The sequence below is a fragment of the Narcine bancroftii genome, chromosome 6 (genome assembly GCF_036971445.1).
Source record: "Narcine bancroftii isolate sNarBan1 chromosome 6, sNarBan1.hap1, whole genome shotgun sequence".
NCBI classification, from domain to species: Eukaryota; Metazoa; Chordata; class Chondrichthyes; order Torpediniformes; family Narcinidae; genus Narcine; species Narcine bancroftii.
In genome coordinates this window covers 233697370-233718610 of record NC_091474.1, presented here as the reverse complement: position 1 = coordinate 233718610, position 21241 = coordinate 233697370, and the positions used below count along the sequence as shown (strand labels likewise).

At 43.3% G+C, this 21241-nt stretch overlaps 1 protein-coding gene across 1 annotated transcript; it reads right to left on the bottom strand.

Annotated features, from left to right (window-relative positions):
• Positions 1-9597: 9597 nt before the first annotated feature.
• Positions 9598-14542, bottom strand: cyp1b1 (cytochrome P450, family 1, subfamily B, polypeptide 1). Its single transcript, XM_069887704.1, has one exon. The coding sequence runs from the start codon at positions 13905-13907 to the stop codon at positions 12270-12272; it is 1638 nt and encodes a 545-aa protein (XP_069743805.1). The 5' UTR covers positions 13908-14542; the 3' UTR covers positions 9598-12269.
• Between the last annotated feature and the right edge of the window lie 6699 nt (positions 14543-21241).

Here is a 21241-nt window from a genome sequence, read left to right as displayed (position 1 = left end):
ATAGATCTAAAATTAAATGGGAAGTGGATATTGGTTTTATTTTTTCTGAAGATGATTGGTTAGATATCTGTTATGATAGTGTAACTGGATTGATAAATGCACGTTGTGCAATGATTAACTATAATGTTTTACATCAATTATACTTAACACCTGAAAAATTAAAAAAATATGGTTTTCATGAATCAGATTTGTGTTTTAGATGTGGTGATACGGTTGGAACTTTTTTTCATGCTGTTTGGTCATGTATACATATACAATCTTTTTGGAAGAAAATTCAATTGTTTTTAGAATATCTGTATAAGATTAAAATAGTTTTAGATCCAACAGTATTTTTATTGGGTAGTTTGCAACCTCTGAAAGGCTTGGGATTAGATAAGTTTAGGCTTGCTTTTGTATATTTAGTTTTATCTGTAGCGAAAAAATGTATTGCTAGTACATGGAAAGATACAAATATGATTGATATTAATAGATGGCATAATGAGATGAAATATTGTTTAATAATGGAAAAAATTATGTATGTTTTGTGTGATAATTATAATTTTTTATTAATAAGTGATTGTTATATTCAGAATATTGACATTTCAATTTACATTGATTAGATCTTAATATGTATATTTAATTTTTCTTTAATATTTTTTCTTTTTTCTTTATTATGGCTCTCCTTAGGAGAGTTGGCTGAAGGGGGGGAGGTTCTTTTCTTTTCTTTTTTTTTCTATATGTAAAAAATAACGTTCATGTTTATGGTTAATTGTTGTATATGTCATATATTATTTGTTTTTTGAACGAATAAATAAAGTTTTAAAAAAAGAATAGGAAGTGAGATTGGACTGTGAATCAAATAATTTTTCTGAACTTACAGACACATTACCTACATGTGCACTTAGAATTAGAGGAGGTCAAGTTAGGTTAGTTAAGGTAATAGTAATAAGTTAAAGTTTGATCTTGTTTAAAGATAATTAAAAACAACTTTTGTTTAAGAAACCATTTGTTTTGGGGACTATCTATTGCTGCTGGGTTTTAGGGTCCTCTGGGCTCGTAACATTTTCACTTGCTCTGTTGGATATGGTGTGGAGTAACCATAGAATGCAGCACAGAAACAGGCCATTCAGCCCATCTAGCCCATGCTGCTGCACTATTATTTTGCTCAGTTCCCATTGTCCTGCACCTGGACCATAGCAATTCATACTCCTCCAATCCATGTACCAATCCAACTTTTCCTTAAGAGTTAAAATCGAGCCCACATTCACTACTTCATCTGGCAGCTTGTTGCACACCGCTCTCTGCATGAATAAGTTCCCCCGAATGTTCCCTTTAAACATTTCACCTTTCACTCTTAGCCCATGTTCTCCAGTGTTTTTTTTTTCCTCCCTTTGTTCTCACTTAAACAAAGTTAGTATTTGAGTCTGAAGGTCATTCGACATTTAACAGGCCAAACAGGAATCTCTTTCCACAAATATTACGAGCATTTTCTGTTTCTCTTTCAGATTTTCAGCTTCTGCTGTTCCTTTTTATTTTCAATGACTTATTTTTGCTGCGGATGGAGCTGAAGTTTGTTGAACGTTACAAGAGGATATAGGCAGGATGCAGAATTGGGCAGAAAAGTGGCAGATGGAGTTCAATCCAGATAAGTGTGAAATTATGCATTTTGGAATTGACAAACCAGAAGGTTGAGTGCAGGGTTAATGGTCAGTTACTTCAGAGGGTCGATGAGCAGAGGGACTTTGAGGTCCAAATCTATAAATTCCTCAAGGCCACCGTGCACATTGATAGGATAGTTAAGAAGGCCCGTGGATTGCTAGGCATCATTAATAGAATTCAGGACTAGAGAAGTTATGTTGCAACCCTACAAATCTCTAGTGAGACCATACTTAGAGTATCGTGTTCAGCTCTGGTCACTTCATTATAGGAAGGATATGGAAGCTATGGAGAGGGGTGCAGAGGAAATTTACCAGGATGCTTCCTGGATTGGAAAGCAAGTTTTATGAGGCAAGGTTAGGGCTGGGACTTTTCTCTTTGGAGCAAAGAAGGATGAGGAGACTTAATAGAGGTCGACAAGATTATGAGAGCCAGAGCCTTTTTTTCCCAGGGCAGGAAGATCAAACACCAGGGGACATCTAAACAAAGTGAAGGGATGAAGGTTTTGGGGTAAGTTTTTAACACAGAAAGTTGTGGATGCCTGGAATACATTGTCAGGAGTGGTGATGAAGGCTGAAACATTAGGGGCATTTAAGAGTCTCTTAGACAGACACATGGATGAAAGACAAATAGAGGGTTATGAGGTAGGAAGGGTTTAGTTTTCTTTTACGTATAAATAGGTTGGCACAACATTGTGGGCTGAAGGGCCTGTACTGTGCTGTAATGTTCTATGTTCTATTTTGCCTTGGGAAGGTCCATTCTATTGATGTGCCTCATAATCCTATTCCTCTGTTAGGTCACATCTCATCCACCATCATTGCAAAGAGAAGAATCCTAGCTCTGTCAACCTTGCTTCATCAGACACGATCTCTAATTCCAATTAAAGATCAAAACTCGTTAGAGCAATTCTTGGATAGATATAGAATAAATTGAAACTGGAACAGCCTATCTCAGAACAGGAGATTTCATCAGCTATCAACTCTTTACAGTCTGGTAAAGTCCCTGGACCCAATGGCTTCTCAGCGGAGTTCTATAAATCATTTTTCTATTTATTTATCACTTCACTTTGGCTTGGCTTCGCGGACGAAGATTTATGGAGGGGTAAACGTCCACGTCAGCTGCAGGCTCGTTTGTGGCTGACAAGTCCGATGCGGGACAGGCAGACACGGTTGCAGCGGTTGCAGGGGAAAATTGGTGGGTTGGGGTTGGGTGTTGGGCTTTTCCTCCTTTGTCTTTTGTCAGTGAGGTGGGCTCTGCGGTCTTCTTCAAAGGAGGTTGCTGCCCGCCGAACTGTGAGGCGCCAAGATGCACGGTTTGAGGCGAGGTCAGCCCACTGGCGGTGGTCAATGGGGCAGGCACCAAGAGATTTCTTTAGGCAGTCCTTGTACCTCTTCTTTGGCGCACCTCTGACACGATGGCCAGTGGAGAGCTCGCCATATAACACGATCTTGGGGAGGCGATGGTCCTCCATTCTGGAGACGTGACCTACCCAGCGCAGTTGGATCTTCAACAGCGTGGATTCTGATATCCAACTGCACGAAAACCAACAAGGTCGGGTCAGATACAGCAATGAGCTCTCTGAACCCTTCTCCATAAACAATGGCGTGAAGCAAGGCTGCGTTCTCGCACCAACCCTCTTTTCAATCTTCTTCAGCATGATGTTGAAACAAGCCATGAAAGACCTCAACAATGAAGACGCTGTTTACATCCGGTACCGCACGGATGGCAGTCTCTTCAATCTGAGGCGCCTGCAAGCTCACACCAAGACACAAGAGAAACTTGTCCGTGAACTACTCTTTGCAGACGATGCCGCTTTAGTTGCCCATTCAGAGCCAGCTCTTCAGCGCTTGACGTCCTGTTTTGCGGAAACTGCCAAAATGTTTGGCCTGGAAGTCAGCCTGAAGAAAACTGAGGCCCTCCATCAGCCAGCACCCCACCATGACTACCAGCCCCCTCACATCTCCATCGGGCACACAAAACTCAAAACTGTTAACCAGTTTACCTATCTCGGCTGCACCATTTCATCGGATGCAAGGATCGTCAACGAGATAGACAACAGACTCGCCAAGGCAAATAGCGCCTTTGGAAGACTACACAAAAGAGTCTGGAAAAACAACCAACTGAAAAACTTCACAAAGATTAGTGTATACAGAGCCGTTGCCATACCCACACTCCTGTTCGGCTCTGAATCATGGGTCCTCTACCGGCATCACCTACGGCTCCTAGAACGCTTCCACCAGCGTTGTCTCCGCTCCATCCTCAACATTCTATTTACTTATACCCCATTAACATTCTGTTCTTACTTAATCGTTAGTGACTGGGAAATTGCCAGAAACTTTTTATGAGACCTCAATTTCTCTTATTGCTAAAAAAGCATAAGGAACCATTAGACTGTTCCTCTTACTGACCAATTTCCCTCTTAAATATTGATAATAAGATACTGTCTAAGATTTTAGCTCATAGATTTGAAAAGATCATAACTTTAATTATCTCTGATGATCAAACTGGGTTTATTAAGGGACATTATTTAACATTTAATATCCATCATTAAGCTGTGGCTTTTTGATAATTGGCTGATATCTCAGGAATCACAAGAGCAGGAAATGTGCATCAGGTGTCTCACTATGCAGATGATCTTTTGTTGCATATATTGAATCCTGACCCATCAATTACATCTATTTTATCCCTTCTCCATCAATTTAGGAAATTGTCAGGATATAAATTGAACTTGCAGAAGAGTGAGCTGTTAGTTTTAGGTTCTTCTTGCTCTTTAGATTCCTCTATTCCTTTTAAAATAGCTAAAAGTTTAACTATCTAGGTTATTTTCTTCGGTATTCACTAAGGAGAAGGATATTGTGTGAGGTAAAGAAGCAAAGAAGGTGATTATGGAAAACTTAGTGATTAAGAAAGAGGAAGTACTAGGGCTTTTGAAGCATAAAAAGGTGGCTAAGTCTCCAGGTCCCAATGGGATTTTCCTCAGGACCTTGAGAGAAGTTAGGAAATAGCAATGGCTCTGACAGTGATTTTTCAAATGTGGAAAGTCAGGGTCTATTCAGGAATACTCAACGTGGGTTTGTGCCTGGAAAGTCATGTTTGACCAATCTTGTTGAATTATTTGAAGCGGTGACTAGGAATTTTGATGAAGGGAAAGCAGAGGATGTTGTCTATATGGACATCAGTAAGACCTTCGATAAAGTTCCACATGAAAAGTTAGTTAGGAAGGTTCATGCACTAGGTATGAACTTTGAGATAATCAAGTGAATTCAACAATGGCTGGAAGGGAGATGACAGAGAGTCGTAGTGGATAACTGTTTGTTAGGCTGGAGGCCGGTAACAAGTGGTGTGCCTCAAGGTTCTGTATTGAGTCCCTTACTGTTTGTCATTTACATTAATGATCTGGATGATGGGGTGGTAAATTGGATTAGTCAATATGCGGATGATACTAAAATAGGTGGAATTGTGGATAATGAAGGAGGTTTTCAAAGATTGCAGAAAGATTTGGACAGCTTAGAAGAGTGGGCTGGAAGATGGCAGATGGAGTTTAATGCTGATAAGTGTGAAGTGTTTCATTTTGGTAGGAATAACCAAATCAGGATGTCCATAGTAAATGGGAGGGCATTGATGAATGCAGTGGAGCAGAAAGATCTAGGAATAACATTTCACCATTCCCTATCTCATGTGAATAGGGTGGTGAAGAAGGCTTTTACTATGCTGGCCTTTATAAATCAAAGCAGGAGTTGGATAGTGATGTTGAGACTGTTCAAGACATTGGTGAGGCCAAATTTGGAGTACTGTGTTCAGTTCTCGTCACCGAATTATAGGAAGGATATCAACAAGGTAGAGAGAGTGCAGAGACGATTTACAAAAATGTTTCCTGGGTTTCAGTATCTAGATTACAAAGATTGAGCAGATTAGGTCTTTATTCCTTGAAGCATATAAGGTTGAGGGGGGATTTGTTAGAGGTATTTAAGATTATGAGGGGGATTATGTCGATAGATTTTTCTCTTGAGGGTAGGAGAGATTGAAACAAGAGGTCATGAGTTAAAAGTTAATGGGCAAAAGTTTAGAAGTAACATGAGGGGGAACCTCTTCACTCAGAGAGTGGTGGCTGTGTGGAATGAGCTTCTGGGAAAAGTAGTGGTGGCAGGGTCCATTTTAATCATATAACCACGTAACAGTTTATGGCATGGAAACAGGCCATCTAGACCCTACAAGTCCACACCGGTTCACTCAAAAAACTCCATTAGATCTCCCCGCTTATCCTCCGCCCATAACTTTCTAACCCCCTCTTATCCATCTATATATCCAGCCTCCTCTTAAATGAAAGAATTGACTCTGCCTCAACTATTTCCTCCGTAAGATTATTCCATTCAGCCACCACTCTCTGAGTGAAGAAGCACCCTCTAATGTTTCTCCTAAAATTTTGCCCCCTTACCCTCAAATTGTGTCCTCTTGTTTCAACCTCCCCTGCTCTCAGGAGCAAGAGTCTACTTGCACCTAGTCTATCTATTCCCTTCATAATTTTAGACACCTCTATCAAATCCCCTCTCAACCATCTACGTTCCAATGAATAAAGTCCTAAGCTCTTCAATCTTTCTCTGTACTCTAGGTATTTTAAGCCAGGCAACATCCTTGTAAATCTTCTCTGCACCTTCTCCACTTTATCTATTTTCTTTGGCTTGGCTTCGCGGACAAAGGTTTATGGAGGGGTAATGTCCACGTCAGCCGCAGGCTCGTTTGTGGCTGACAAGTCCGAAGCGGGACAGGCAGACACGGTTGCAGCGGTTGCAAGGGAAAATTGGTTGGTTGGGGTTGGGTGTTAGGTTTTTCCTCCTTTGTCTTTTGACAGTGAGGTGGGCTCTGTGGTCTTCTTCAAAGGAGGTTGCTGCCTACTGAACTGTGAGGCACCAAGATGCACAGTTTCTTAAATTTAGTAAATGTTCCCCTCTTATCCCGAACCAACTTCCTATTTTTCCAGAAGACCATGGTTCCCTTAGGCTTTTGGCCTTGCCTCTTGATTTGTCATTTAAGGAAAAATTGGGCAGGTACATGGATGGGAGAGGAAAGGAGGGTTATGGGCAGAGTGCAGGTAGGTGGGACTGGAAGAGAGTACTTGGTTCGGTGCGGACTAGAAGGGCCTTAATGGCCTGTTACCGTCCTGTAATTTCTATATGGTTATAACTAAGAAATTTAGTAATTTGTTTAAAGAAAATTTTCTTACCTTAATGAGTCGTCAAGAAATCCTTGATACAGTGGTCCCCTCATTTGATGACATTAATTGGGTGTGTCAATATTGTCAAGATGAACATTCTTCCTGAAATTTTATATATTTTTCAAGCTATACCTGTTTTTGTTCCCAAATTCTTTTTTGATGCTTTGGATTCTATCATATCTTCTTATATATGGAAAAATAAACCCTCCATCTCAAAAAGGTTTTCCTTCAAAATACTAAAAAGAACAGGAGCTTGGCATTACCTAATTCAGGTTTTATTATTGGAAAGCTAATATGAGATAGATTATTTTTTGGATTTATCCTAAGGAAAATTTAGGTGCTTCACGATGGATTAATTTAGAAATTAAATCTCCCCAAAAGTCTTCTCCTCTTTCGATACTTGGAGCACCTTTATCTTTTCTGACCTCCAAATTAACTGGTAATTTTGTTGTTAGACATACCTTGAGAATTTGGTTTCAATTTAGGAAACTTTCTGGGTATCATAGATTCTTATTAATTAGCTCTATTTTAGGTCTTTTTTTTCTACCTGTCAGTTCAAAATATTGGTTTCCAACATTGGTCAAATGTAGGTATCCAATCCTTTTTTAGATATTTTTTACTGACCGAAATCTTACCTCTTTTGAACAATTATCCACCAAATTTACAATACCTAGACCCCACTTTCATTATTTACAGGTTAAGAGCTTTTTGAATTCTTTAATTTTGAAGCCCCCTGAAGACATGGAACCTAATACAATAGGGATAATTTAATCGTGGCCTAAAAAGTTAGTTTTAAGGAACAAGAGCAGCTAACGGAATGTTATAATGAGGAAAGCACAGATGTTAGGGCCTTGAAGGCATAACTAAGTCATGTCATTTATCCTAGAATGGATGCATAGATTTAAGGTGAGAGGGGAAAGATTTAAAAGGAACATAAGGGGCACCTTCTTCCTACAGAGACTGGTCAGTATATGCAACAGGTTGCCAGAGGAAATAGTAGAAACTGAGGCAGATATGATGTTCAAAACCTATTTAGACAGGTTCATGCATGGAAGCAGTTTAGCGATGTGTGGATGAACAGATGGAAATGGAACTAGGTTGGTCAGGAAGGACAAGGTGGACCGATGGCCCTGTTTCTGCACTGCAGAACTCTACCAGTCTATGCCTTGACAGCGATACTCATTTGCATGATGATTAAATTATGGAATGTTGGAAGTGGTCTAAAGAAAATATGCCAGATGGTTGCAAACTTGTTGGAGATTACAAAGCTAGGCTGGGATAAGTCCTGATGGAGGTAGAAAACAAATATGCAAGTTTGATACTTGAAACAGGAGCCAACGTAGGTGAGCATGCACAGACTCGATGAATGCACAGGACAAAAAAAGTTGACACAGAATTGGAACCTTCGGCCCATCGTGACTCTGCCAAACTTTTTGTCCATCTACATCATTTGCCCACATTAGGTCCATGTCCAACTATGCCTTTGTCTATTTAAGTGCCTGTCTAAATTTCTCTTAAACATAATTATATCTGATTCCACCTCCTCAACAAATTCCAGATATCAACCAATCTTGATGTAATCAAACACCCTTTAAAATTCTTGTTTTTGGAGCCACTACCATGCAAACGTTTTGACTATCTACAATATCTGAGCCTCATATAATTTTATATACTTCTATGGAAAACCCCTCAGCTTACTTCCTGCAGAAGAAACAAGCCCTCTCCCCATAACTAAATTCTTCCAAACATTCTGCCAAATCTCTTCAGCACTCTCTCCACTGCAACCACATCCTTCCCATAATGTGCAGACCAAAACTACACATAATGTTTTGTGTGATTCAACTACAGAGGAATTCAGGATTTAACTAATTGAGTTTGGGGTGATTTCAAACCCATGGTGGATGGATAACTGGAATAGTCAAACCTACAAATCTCTGGTGATATCACACTTTGAGTATTGTGTTCAGTTCTGGTCACCTCATTACAGGTACAATGTAGAAACTATGGAAAGGGTGCAGATTTACCAGAATGTTACCTGGAATGGAAAATAAGTCTTATGAGGCAAGGTTGGCACAGCTGGGACTTCACTCTTTGGAGGGTAGAAGAATGAGAGGAGACTTAATAGAGGTCTACAAGATCATGAGCGACATAGATGGAGTGGACAGCCTGTTTCCCAGGGCAGGGACAGCTAACACCAGAGTCCATGTGTAAAAATTGAGGGAAGTTTAGGTGAGACATCAGGGCTATGTATTTTTTACAGAGAGTCATGGGTGCTTAGAATACCTTGCTGGGGATGTTGGTGGAGGCTGAAGCATTAAGGCATTTAAGAGACTCTTAGTTAGACACATGGATGAAAGAAAAATAGAGGGTTACGGCGTAGGGAGGGTTTAGCACTTTTTTAATGCGTATATGGGTCAGGACAACATCGAGGGCCGGAGGGCCTGTACTGTTCTGTCGTGTTCTATGTTCTAAAGGTAAAAGCTGAAACGTAAGAATGTTTCAGCAACTGATTAGCTGAAGAGGGGAATTGGGCAACATTCTGGCAGTGAAGTAGGTGGTCTTGGTCACAGAATGTCGTCAAAGGACAATAAAATTACTGGAGCAGCGATGAGAAGCGGTGGTGAGTTAGAGGTGTGTGTGCAGGTTTCTGGATGCTGCCACTAAGTGTCACATAGGAGCGAACAAAGCAGAGAGTCCAAAGGAGATGTTGTAACAAAACGAAAAGACACCATTCCAGGTTTCTCTCCGGATAACATGGAAAAAAAAATGAACCTCTTTATTGAATCAATTTGATGACATAAAAACAATGTTATATTACTATTCATTGATTGATTAGAAGTTGTTTTTTTAATTTCATTGCAAGGAACCAAAGCATTGAACATATATCAGCACTGAATTGCCATGTTAATGAACAATTTCAAGGTGCTCTCCACCTGCCTTTCAAATTCCGTTGATATAAATTCATGATTTGAGGGAGGAGTTACTGTATGCATCTGAAAGAGTGGCTAAACTTCAAAGAAGAAAAGGGCAAGTTTCACTTTGTAAAATTAGTAATATTTGTGAGAACCACAGTTTTGATTACAGTAAATATATTAAATGTTACATTCATATCTTTTCTTCTTCTTTGGCTTGGCTTCGCGGACGAAGATTTATGGAGGGGGTAAAAGTCCACGTCAGCTGCAGGCTCGTTTGTGGCTGACAAGTCCGATGCGGGACAGGCAGACACGGTTGCAGCGGCTGCAGGGGAAAATTGGTTGGTTGGGGTTGGGTGTTGGGTTTTTCCTCCTTTGCCTTTTGTCAGTGAGGTGGGCTCTGCGGTCTTCTTCAAAGGAGGTTGCTGCCTTCCGAACTGTGAGGCGCCAAGATGCACGGTTTGAGGCGAGATCAGCCCACTGGCGGTGGTCAATGTGGCAGGCACCAAGAGATTTCTTTAGGCAGTCCTTGTACCTTTTCTTTGGTGCACCTCTGTCACGGTGGCCAGTGGAGTAACATATAATCAAATGACAAAAATGCTGTATGTAATTTGTAGAATATTGAAAATAAAATAGCAGCCTTGTAAATGTTGACATAACAATATAAAAATAAAAATCTTCAACATGTTTTGTCATATGATGCTTTTGTTATTTCATCCATATCCATAAAAATATAGAACTATTTTCTATAACAGATCAATCACATTTAAAATCAGTACAGGAAAAAAGAGTGGAATGTAATACATTGGTTTTGCTCAACACGTATATAAAACATCAATTGCCCCTCTCTGACATCAGTTCACAGATATAAGCTAAGTCTGAAGAATTCACAGGAATCAGACACCTGAGATTTCCATAGGTTGAGGGAAATAACAATGCTTATCTTCAGGCCTAGCTTGACACTGCTCATTTATGCAATGATGGTTGGAAAGGTAATTTGGCAAGAATTTTAATAAAACTGGCTGCAGTTCCTAAAGCTGCTCATGTACACTTTGCAAAAACTTACACTTCCTCTATTCTTTCCTGAAATGCCAAATAATCTGCAGTTGGACAAAGATAAATTATTATTTTTAAAACCTCTTGAATATTTGTGGAAAACTTATGACGAATAAGGTAATTACACTTTTGGACATTACCATATTGTTGCAGCTTTAACAGGATGAATTTACAGGATAATCATTTGGAAACGTTGTTCAATAACTGCTGGACACAGAGCTCTCCCTTGCCAATTGGTTCACTTTTTAATCGCTTCAAAGGCAATGTTATTTACTAGTTCAACCCTAACATTACATTAATTGTTTGTTTTACCCAAATTACTGAATAGAACATCTGTAGGTGTGTTGTCAAAGGACACTGCAAACTAACGACACACTCTAATCCCAACTGGAGAAAACTGTTTCATTGGGTTGTACTTGTACAATCAGAAGACCATAAATTTGACTTGACTGGTACATTCCTGGCTGGCGGGTGCAGCCAACACAAAGGCTTTGTGGGGAAGGGCCACAGCCTCGGGTCCTTCTGCGACTTGGCATTGAGGAGCTGAGACCAGTCAGAAGCCCCTCAAACTAGCGAAAGGGGAGTCATCGCAGGGGGCTACATGGCTGAAAACTGTGTTATGTGGTGGTGTACAGTAACAAGATGTAGATCCGAATATGGCACTAATGTTAAAAGACTTTGCACTGCTCTATTTTGTGGATCTTTTTATTGAAAATAAGATTTATTTATGGATTTTTTTTAAAAGTGCTGAAACAACTCCACACAACAGTGAGAGACCGGAGGGCAGATCTAGTGTGTCCAAATCCCAGCTTTTTACCTGAACGAAAGGGCAGAAATTCAGGAAAGCGATGGCAGGGTAGACAACTGCCCCATCTCCAGAGCAGTCCTCATCCTAAAATGACCTCAACGATCGCTTCATTTCGCCGCGACTTGCGGGTCTCCACGGACGGGCCAGGGGCGACTTTGCACCGCTGCTTTCCCCACAGTCCGGACGTGAACAGACCGAGAGCAGGAGCGCCGCGGAGGGAGGAATGGCCCGGCCGCCTGGTCCTGGACGCTGTGGTCGGGTTCCTTCTCACGAATATCTCAAAGCGACCGTCCAGATCGTCACACGAGGGGGATGTGGGTGTCAGTAACGCAGTTTGGCAAGAACCCGTGCGGGACATTTGTTCCACAATCCAGTTGTTGGACCCACACAGCGTGTCGCCCTCATACCTGGTCGGAGGTGGAGATTGAGTTGTCAAATGTAACCTTGACCAAACAAATAACATATTACCCATGGGTTCTTTGAAACCTGCAGGGACAAGGCTTGTGTCAGAGGGGTCGGACACCTGGCTTAAAACTTCTGCCGGGATGTCCCCTGCCGACTGTTGAGTGGGTGCAATTAGACCGAAAGGAGCGTCAGACTAAATGATCAGATTATTCAAACAAAACTCGTTTTGATGAACCAACGTTCATTGGGCCCCATTGTCCTCCGCTTCCTTTATTCTCTGTACAGCCTCCTCCAGGGGTTCCATTGTATCCCGCAGGCTCACGTTGACCGTGAAAGTCTCGGGTTTTAAGCTCAAGCCATACTTCAGATCCAGGGTCAATTCTTCTCCGGGGTTGGCCCTAAAGGTGCACTGGTGCATCAGAAGGGAAAGGCAGAGGAAGAGTTGCATCTTCGCCAGCTCCTCGCCGATACACCGCCTCCTCCCCGAGGAGAAGATCATCACCCTGCTGGCGAGGTCCTTGTTGATTTGCCCGTCTTCGTCCAGGAACCTGGACGGGTCGAAGAGGTCGTGCTCGGGCCACTTCTGCGGGTCGTGGTTGACCGACCACTGGTTGACGAAGACAACCGTGCCCTTGGCGACGTGGTAGCCGTGGAGCACCGTGTCCTTGGTGGTCGAGTGCGGGATGGTGAGCGCCACGAAGCTGCTGAAGCGCAGGGACTCGTACAGGAAAGCCATCAGGTACGGCAGACGCGCCCCGTCCTCCACGCAGGGGACGCGCTGCCTTCCGACCACCCTGTCCACCTCCTCTTGGATCCTCCTCTGCACCTCGGGCTTCCAGATCAGGTACAGGATCAACCAGTGCAAGGCGGTGGAGAGAGTGTCCTGGCTCGCCCCGAAGATGTCTGTAAGGCTGGATTCCACGTACACCGAGCTGAGCCCGGAGCCCCGCTGGTGGTCGATGGTTCGAATGAAGGCGTCCAACATGTCCCGGATCCGCTGAGGACGGAAAGTGAGGCGATGCTGCTTCGCCTTCTCCTGGACGAAAGAGTAGAACTCGCGGTTAATCCGTTTGAAATCTTGGTAAACGGAGCGGATCGGGTTGGGGAAATACTGGAGCCAAGGCATCACGTCGACCAGGCTGCCGGCGCCTACCGTCCTCCCGAAGCGGTCGTTCCTGGACAGCATCGACTGGAACTCGCTGTCGCCGTGGTCGTACCTCTTGCCAAAGCAAACGGCGCTGATGACATTGGCCACGGCGACCACCAAGATGCCCCACGGGTCGAAGCAAGCTCCCTCCCGGCTCTTGTCCAAGAACAGGCGGATCATTTGGTGCATCTCACAGACCACATGGCCCTCGAAGGCTTTCTTCGCGCCGCCGTGGCCGGTGGAGAAAGCCCTGACGGTGGACTGGGCGACCTTGCGGTGGAGCTTCCACAGGTCGCCCTGACTGCGGAAAGCCAGGCTCCGGCCGCCGCTCACCTCGCCGAAGGAGGCGAAGTCGGGACGCCCCGAGAAGTCGTCGCCTTGCCGGATCAACGCCTGGCGGATCACCTCCTCGCCGTTCAGCACCACCACAGCCCGGTTGCCCAGCTTCAAGCGGAAGATGGTGCCGTACCTGCGGGCCATCCTGCAGAAAGTGAGGTGCGGCAGGTCGCCGATCTGGGCCGCGTTGCCGATGAGGGGCCAGGGGAAAGGTCCGGGTGGGCTCGGGCGCTCGCACTCCCGCAGCTGCTGTAACCACCGCCAGACTTGCAGCCCGAGCAGCGCCGAGAGAACCACCGCCAACATCAGCTCCACGCCGGGCTTGGCCAGCTCCCTCCCATCCGCCAGCTCCTTCTCCACAACTCGCTCCATCGCAAAGCTCCGGTTGGAGATCATCCCGATAAAAAGCTCCCTCGTTGTTTCCCTCCCAACCCCCTCCTCCAAAAAACAACAAAAATGTCACCCACAGCGTTCAGACGAAGCCCAATTGTCCCGACGCCTGGAGCAGAAGCGAGCCCAGTGTAAACTCCAGCGACAAAAAAAATCTTTTTTTATTCAAGTTCAACCCTCTGTTCACCCTGCAGCCAAAGAGGCTTTCACCGAACTGCTCTCACCTCAGCTGGTATATATACGCCGTGCCTGTCCGCCTACCGTCACATGGGGGGTAGCACCCCAGTTTTTTTAAAAGAGTTTATTAAGTCATCCGATCCTGCGAGCAACGGAAAAGGAATTGTTCTTGACTGAATGCAACTCGGCATCAGACTGGGAGATCGCTTCTTTGAGCACCTCCAGCCTCTGTGGCCACCCACTTCAATTTCCTTGGATGCACTGAGACCGCCTGCAAATCGGAGGGATCCAACTCGGTGGCTCTGACATTTTCCCCTGACCCTAACCCATCTCCCAATGTCTCCTTTTCTCCAGCTCTGCATTCAAGAAACTGCCACTCCCTCAATCAATTCTCAGCCTTTCTGCCCGCCCTTCTAATCATGTCCATTTATGGCCTTTTGCCTGTTGCCCTGAGATCCTCCCTTTGCCCCTTCTTCCCTCCTCCCCCAGCCTTTTAATTCAGGTGCCTGACTGCTTTCTGCTCATACCTTGACAAAGGGCTCAGGCCCAAAAAGATCGGTTATCCTATGGACGCTGCAAGACCATTCAGTTTTCCCGGCATTTTTGTGTATTAACTGCTGTTACAGGTTATATTATTATGGTTATGGTTAAATATGTCTTTAAAAAAGATAGATTGTGGGGGGGGGGTAGTGTAGGTTACTTCACAAACACAGTAACACTTCACAAAGACATCTCATTTAAAATGCAAGAGCTTTGCTGAAGCCAGACATTCAGGTTCTTGTTTGGCTTTGAAAAAGACAATGGAACTGCTTTTGGAAAAAAAACTTCATGGAAAAGTCCTGGCTCGAGTGCTAATAAGATTTTTCAGAGATTGGGTTTGGAGCCTTGGGTTTTAAGTTTCTACAAGCAGAGAGGGGAAAGAACAAACAGGATTCTTCTCTGAGAGAGGTCAGTTGAGGCTGCAAGCTGGCAGGCTTGTTGAAACCCCCCTATTTTGAAGACGGTTGTGAGTTCTGAGTTCAGCCTGTTGAAAACACTTGTAGACCTTACAAGAGGAAATGGCTGACTAGAGTGTTTCTCCCGAAATAAGGGAAACACCAGGAACTCTGTGGTGACCTGGAAGAAGAGGTTGAAAAACCCATGAAGGGGCAAGTTTCCTCAGCAAGACACTGAAGTGGCTGATCGAAGGAAATCAGTTTGTGTGCGTCCAACTAGCAACAAATCTCTCTCTGAAACCAATAAGAACTTTCCTGAGCAGTAACCATTTAACTTTAAGCACCAAAGCCCAGTATAAAATTGCCTGATACCGGTGAACTTGGAGAAGTGAGATTGGACGGTGAAACCAAGAACTTACCTGAACATGTACAGGTTACACGTGTGCTTCGATTTAGAAGGGGGGGGGGGGTTTAAGTTAGATTAAGTTAATAGTATAAGTTAAAGATTGATCCTGTTATTATGTTTAAAGAAAATTAAAAGCAACTTTTGTTTAAGTAACCATTTGTCTTGGTGAATTTCTATGGCTGTTGAGTTTTGGAGTCCTCTGGGCTCGTAACACTGCAATCGGAGCGTCTGCAGACGTTGTTTCTGGACATCATCAAAGCGGCTATGAGACCTGCTGAATTCCTCCAGTATTTCTGTGTTTTTACGACAGATAGCTCATCGGTCTTGTTGTAGGAAGAAGCAGCAGATCAGAGAGCCGGGGCAATCTTCTGTCGCACCGAGGTTGTGAGCCTTTCAGTTACTAATTTATCAACACGGTAACTGGCTCACACACTCATTAATACTAATTCGGTAACACTCACTAACTCACTCGCAGAGCTCCACGAACATTACGCTCACTCATTCACATTCACTTCCAGCTTTGTGGCTGTTCACTCCTACTTGCGTGCGATTCAAAATAATACTTGTGGCGATGAGGGTTTCGACATCATCTCAACTCAGAACAATGTCAGAACCTGACACCAGCGGCGGAATTCCAATCGACCAACACTAGAGAGAGATCTGAGACCGATCCAATCTCCCCGCCCACTCTTTGCTTGCCGCAGTTTGGTTATAAAATTGACCCGGAGCCAATGCCCTGCAAAATCTTTCCTTTCAGGTATTTATCCAGCTCCCTTCTCAAAACCATGGTTGATTGAGTAGGAAGTACGATAAGCTCAATTGGTTTTACGGAAAAATCAAAACAAAACATGTTGGAATATTCAATAGGTGAAGAAAAGATCTTTCCATCTCTGCCTCCTAACTTGTTAGTTTCTATTTTTGTTTACTGATTTCACCATCATATTATTTAATTATCTATCTATTCATCCATCCATCCTACCTACTTTCCGTCCGACCTACCTACCAGCAGAGTTGGCGACGAAGATTCAATGGGAAATCAGTGGGTAGAAATTGTCACCGAATGTTTCTGGTCGGGGTCCTTGATCGAGTCTAAAGTAGGAAGGGGAAGTGGGGGCTGGAGATGGGCTGAGGTGATTGGGTATTAGACAGAAGGCGGGAGAGACCACTGGGAGTGGGGTAAAGATAAGGGGTAGGCAGGGAACAAACAGAAACCAGGTAGAGGTGGGTATTACCTAAAATTGGAAAGGTGAATGTTCATGTCTGATTCCTCAAGTGGACTCGCCCTCACAATATAAGGCAGGTATATGTGGGAATCGCGAAAGGACTTCAAATGGTTGGTCACTGTGCGTGGGGGTGTTGGGCGAAGCGGTTTCCCGATCTCCTTTTAGACGTGACGGTGATCTGTGGATGCTGGAGTCTCTGAGCTGGAGAAGCAATCAGCCATTTCCGACATCTCGCCTCCTGCCCATTGATGCTGGAACTGTGCTCCCATCCATCCTACTTCTCTCGCCGCAGATATTACCTGACCCGCTGACAATTTCCCCGGTCATTTTACTCTCAGGGGCCAGGTCAGAGGCTGAAATGTGGTTCCAGGGTGCAGATTGGAATTGACGCTGATCTTTCACGCCAACTCTCAGCGAAAGCAAGCGTTACCGCAATTCACACCGTGTCACCGCTGTTTTGTGGTGCAGGTACATTCCTTGGTGAAATAGCTACAACACATGATCCGTGGCTCATTCACACAGCGCCGCCAACTTCCCATGAGACGAGCAGTTCCTCGAAATCGCCAGCGGGTTCAAGTGCACACCAGGAAGCAGCCTTCCCAGATTAATGTCTCTGCATTGATTGAAGGAAACGTTTAAGGAAAACATTGCGAAAGATAGACTCCGCTTTCTAATAGAAAAGGTACGTGTGTTTATAGATGTGCTGGAATGTGGGGGGGGTGGAAAAGTTCATTAGCCTGAAATATTAACTCTTTGTGCTGGAATGGAGGGGAGTGGAAAAGTTCATTAGCCTGAAATATTAACTCTTTGTGCTGGAATGGAGGGGAGTGGAAAAGTTCATTAGCCTGAAATATTAACTCTTTGTGCTGGAATGGAGGGGAGTGGAAAAGTTCATTAGCCTGAAATATTAACTCTTTGTGCTGGAATGGAGGGGAGTGGAAAAGTTCATTAGCCTGAAATATTAACTCTTTGTGCTGGAATGGAGGGGAGTGGAAAAGTTCATTAGCCTGAAATATTAACTCTTTGTGCTGGAATGGAGGGGAGTGGAAAAGTTCATTAGCCTGAAATATTAACTCTTTGTGCTGGAATGGAGGGGAGTGGAAAAGTTCATTAGCCTGAAATATTAACTCTTTGTGCTGGAATGGAGGGGAGTGGAAAAGTTCATTAGCCTGAAATATTAACTCTTTGTGCTGGAATGGAGGGGAGTGGAAAAGTTCATTAGCCTGAAATATTAACTCTTTGTGCTGGAATGGAGGGGAGTGGAAAAGTTCATTAGCCTGAAATATTAACTCTTTGTGCTGGAATGGAGGGGAGTGGAAAAGTTCATTAGCCTGAAATATTAACTCTTTGTGCTGGAATGGAGGGGAGTGGAAAAGTTCATTAGCCTGAAATATTAACTCTTTGTGCTGGAATGGAGGGGAGTGGAAAAGTTCATTAGCCTGAAATATTAACTCTTTGTGCTGGAATGGAGGGGAGTGGAAAAGTTCATTAGCCTGAAATATTAACTCTTTGTGCTGGAATGGGGGGAGTGGAAAAGTTCATTAGCCTGAAATATTGACTCTTTGTGCTGGAATGGGGGGAGTGGAAAAGTTCATTAGCCTGAAATATTAACTCTTTGTGCTGGAATGGAGGGGAGTGGAAAAGTTCATTAGCCTGAAATATTAACTCTTTGTGCTGGAATGGAGGGGAGTGGAAAAGTTCATTAGCCTGAAATATTAACTCTTTGTGCTGGAATGGAGGGGAGTGGAAAAGTTCATTAGCCTGAAATATTAACTCTTTGTGCTGGAATGGAGGGGAGTGGAAAAGTTCATTAGCCTGAAATATTAACTCTTTGTGCTGGAATGGAGGGGAGTGGAAAAGTTCATTAGCCTGAAATATTAACTCTTTGTGCTGGAATGGAGGGGAGTGGAAAAGTTCATTAGCCTGAAATATTAACTCTTTGTGCTGGAATGGAGGGGAGTGGAAAAGTTCATTAGCCTGAAATATTAACTCTTTGTGCTGGAATGGAGGGGAGTGGAAAAGTTCATTAGCCTGAAATATTAACTCTTTGTGCTGGAATGGAGGGGAGTGGAAAAGTTCATTAGCCTGAAATATTAACTCTTTGTGCTGGAATGGAGGAGAGTGGAAAAGTTCATTAGCCTGAAATATTAACTCTTTGTGCTGGAATGGAGGGGAGTGGAAAAGTTCATTAGCCTGAAATATTGACTCTTTGTGCTGGAATGGGGGGAGTGGAAAAGTTCATTAGCCTGAAATATTAACTCTTTGTGCTGGAATGGAGGGGAGTGGAAAAGTTCATTAGCCTGAAATATTAACTCTTTGTGCTGGAATGGAGGGGAGTGGAAAAGTTCATTAGCCTGAAATATTAACTCTTTGTGCTGGAATGGAGGGGAGTGGAAAAGTTCATTAGCCTGAAATATTAACTCTTTGTGCTGGAATGGAGGAGAGTGGAAAAGTTCATTAGCCTGAAATATTAACTCTTTGTGCTGGAATGGAGGGGAGTGGAAAAGTTCATTAGCCTGAAATATTAACTCTTTGTGCTGGAATGGAGGGGAGTGGAAAAGTTCATTAGCCTGAAATATTAACTCTTTGTGCTGGAATGGAGGGGAGTGGAAAAGTTCATTAGCCTGAAATATTAACTCTTTGTGCTGGAATGGAGGGGAGTGGAAAAGTTCATTAGCCTGAAATATTAACTCTTTGTGCTGGAATGGAGGGGAGTGGAAAAGTTCATTAGCCTGAAATATTAACTCTTTGTGCTGGAATGGAGGGGAGTGGAAAAGTTCATTAGCCTGAAATATTAACTCTTTGTGCTGGAATGGAGGGGAGTGGAAAAGTTCATTAGCCTGAAATATTAACTCTTTGTGCTGGAATGGGGGGAGTGGAAAAGTTCATTAGCCTGAAATATTGACTCTTTGTGCTGGAATGGGGGGAGTGGAAAAGTTCATTAGCCTGAAATATTAACTCTTTGTGCTGGAATGGAGGGGAGTGGAAAAGTTCATTAGCCTGAAATATTAACTCTTTGTGCTGGAATGGAGGGGAGTGGAAAAGTTCATTAGCCTGAAATATTAACTCTTTGTGCTGGAATGGAGGGGAGTGGAAAAGTTCATTAGCCTGAAATATTAACTCTTTGTGCTGGAATGGGGGGAGTGGAAAAGTTCATTAGCCTGAAATATTAACTCTTTGTGCTGGAATGGAGGGGAGTGGAAAAGTTCATTAGCCTGAAATATTAACTCTTTGTGCTGGAATGGAGGGGAGTGGAAAAGTTCATTAGCCTGAAATATTAACTCTTTGTGCTGGAATGGAGGGGAGTGGAAAAGTTCATTAGCCTGAAATATTAACTCTTTGTGCTGGAATGGAGGGGAGTGGAAAAGTTCATTAGCCTGAAATATTAACTCTTTGTGCTGGAATGGAGGGGAGTGGAAAAGTTCATTAGCCTGAAATATTAACTCTTTGTGCTGGAATGGAGGGGAGTGGAAAAGTTCATTAGCCTGAAATATTAACTCTTTGTGCTGGAATGGAGGGGAGTGGAAAAGTTCATTAGCCTGAAATATTAACTCTTTGTGCTGGAATGGAGGGGAGTGGAAAAGTTCATTAGCCTGAAATATTAACTCTTTGTGCTGGAATGGAGGGGAGTGGAAAAGTTCATTAGCCTGAAATATTAACTCTTTGTGCTGGAATGGGGGGAGTGGAAAAGTTCATTAGCCTGAAATATTAACTCTTTGTGCTGGAATGGAGGGGAGTGGAAAAGTTCATTAGCCTGAAATATTAACTCTTTGTGCTGGAATGGAGGGGAGTGGAAAAGTTCATTAGCCTGAAATATTAACTCTTTGTGCTGGAATGGAGGGGAGTGGAAAAGTTCATTAGCCTGAAATATTAACTCTTTGTGCTGGAATGGAGGGGAGTGGAAAAGTTCATTAGCCTGAAATATTAACTCTTTGCGCTGGAATGGAGGGGAGTGGAAAAGTTCATTAGCCTGAAATATTAACTCTTTGTGCTGGAATGGAGGGGAGTGGAAAAGTTCATTAGCCTGAAATATTAACTCTTTGTGCTGGAATGGAGGGGAGTGGAAAAGTTCATTAGCCTGAAATATTAACTCTTTGTGCTGGAATGGAGGGGAGTGGAAAAGTTCATTAGCCTGAAATATTAACTCTTTGTGCTGGAATGGAGGGGAGTGGAAAAGTTCATTAGCCTGAAATATTAACTCTTTGTGCTGGAATGGGGGGAGTGGAAAAGTTCATTAGCCTGAAATATTGACTCTTTGTGCTGGAATGGGGGGAGTGGAAAAGTTCATTAGCCTGAAATATTAACTCTTTGTGCTGGAATGGAGGGGAGTGGAAAAGTTCATTAGCCTGAAATATTAACTCTTTGTGCTGGAATGGAGGGGAGTGGAAAAGTTCATTAGCCTGAAATATTAACTCTTTGTGCTGGAATGGAGGGGAGTGGAAAAGTTCATTAGCCTGAAATATTAACTCTTTGTGCTGGAATGGGGGGAGTGGAAAAGTTCATTAGCCTGAAATATTAACTCTTTGTGCTGGAATGGAGGGGAGTGGAAAAGTTCATTAGCCTGAAATATTAACTCTTTGTGCTGGAATGGAGGGGAGT

Coding starts and splice junctions, on each gene's coding strand:
- cyp1b1 (XM_069887704.1), bottom strand. CDS start 13,907: ATGATCTCCAACCGGAGCTTTGCGATGGAGCGAGTTGTGGAGAAGGAG.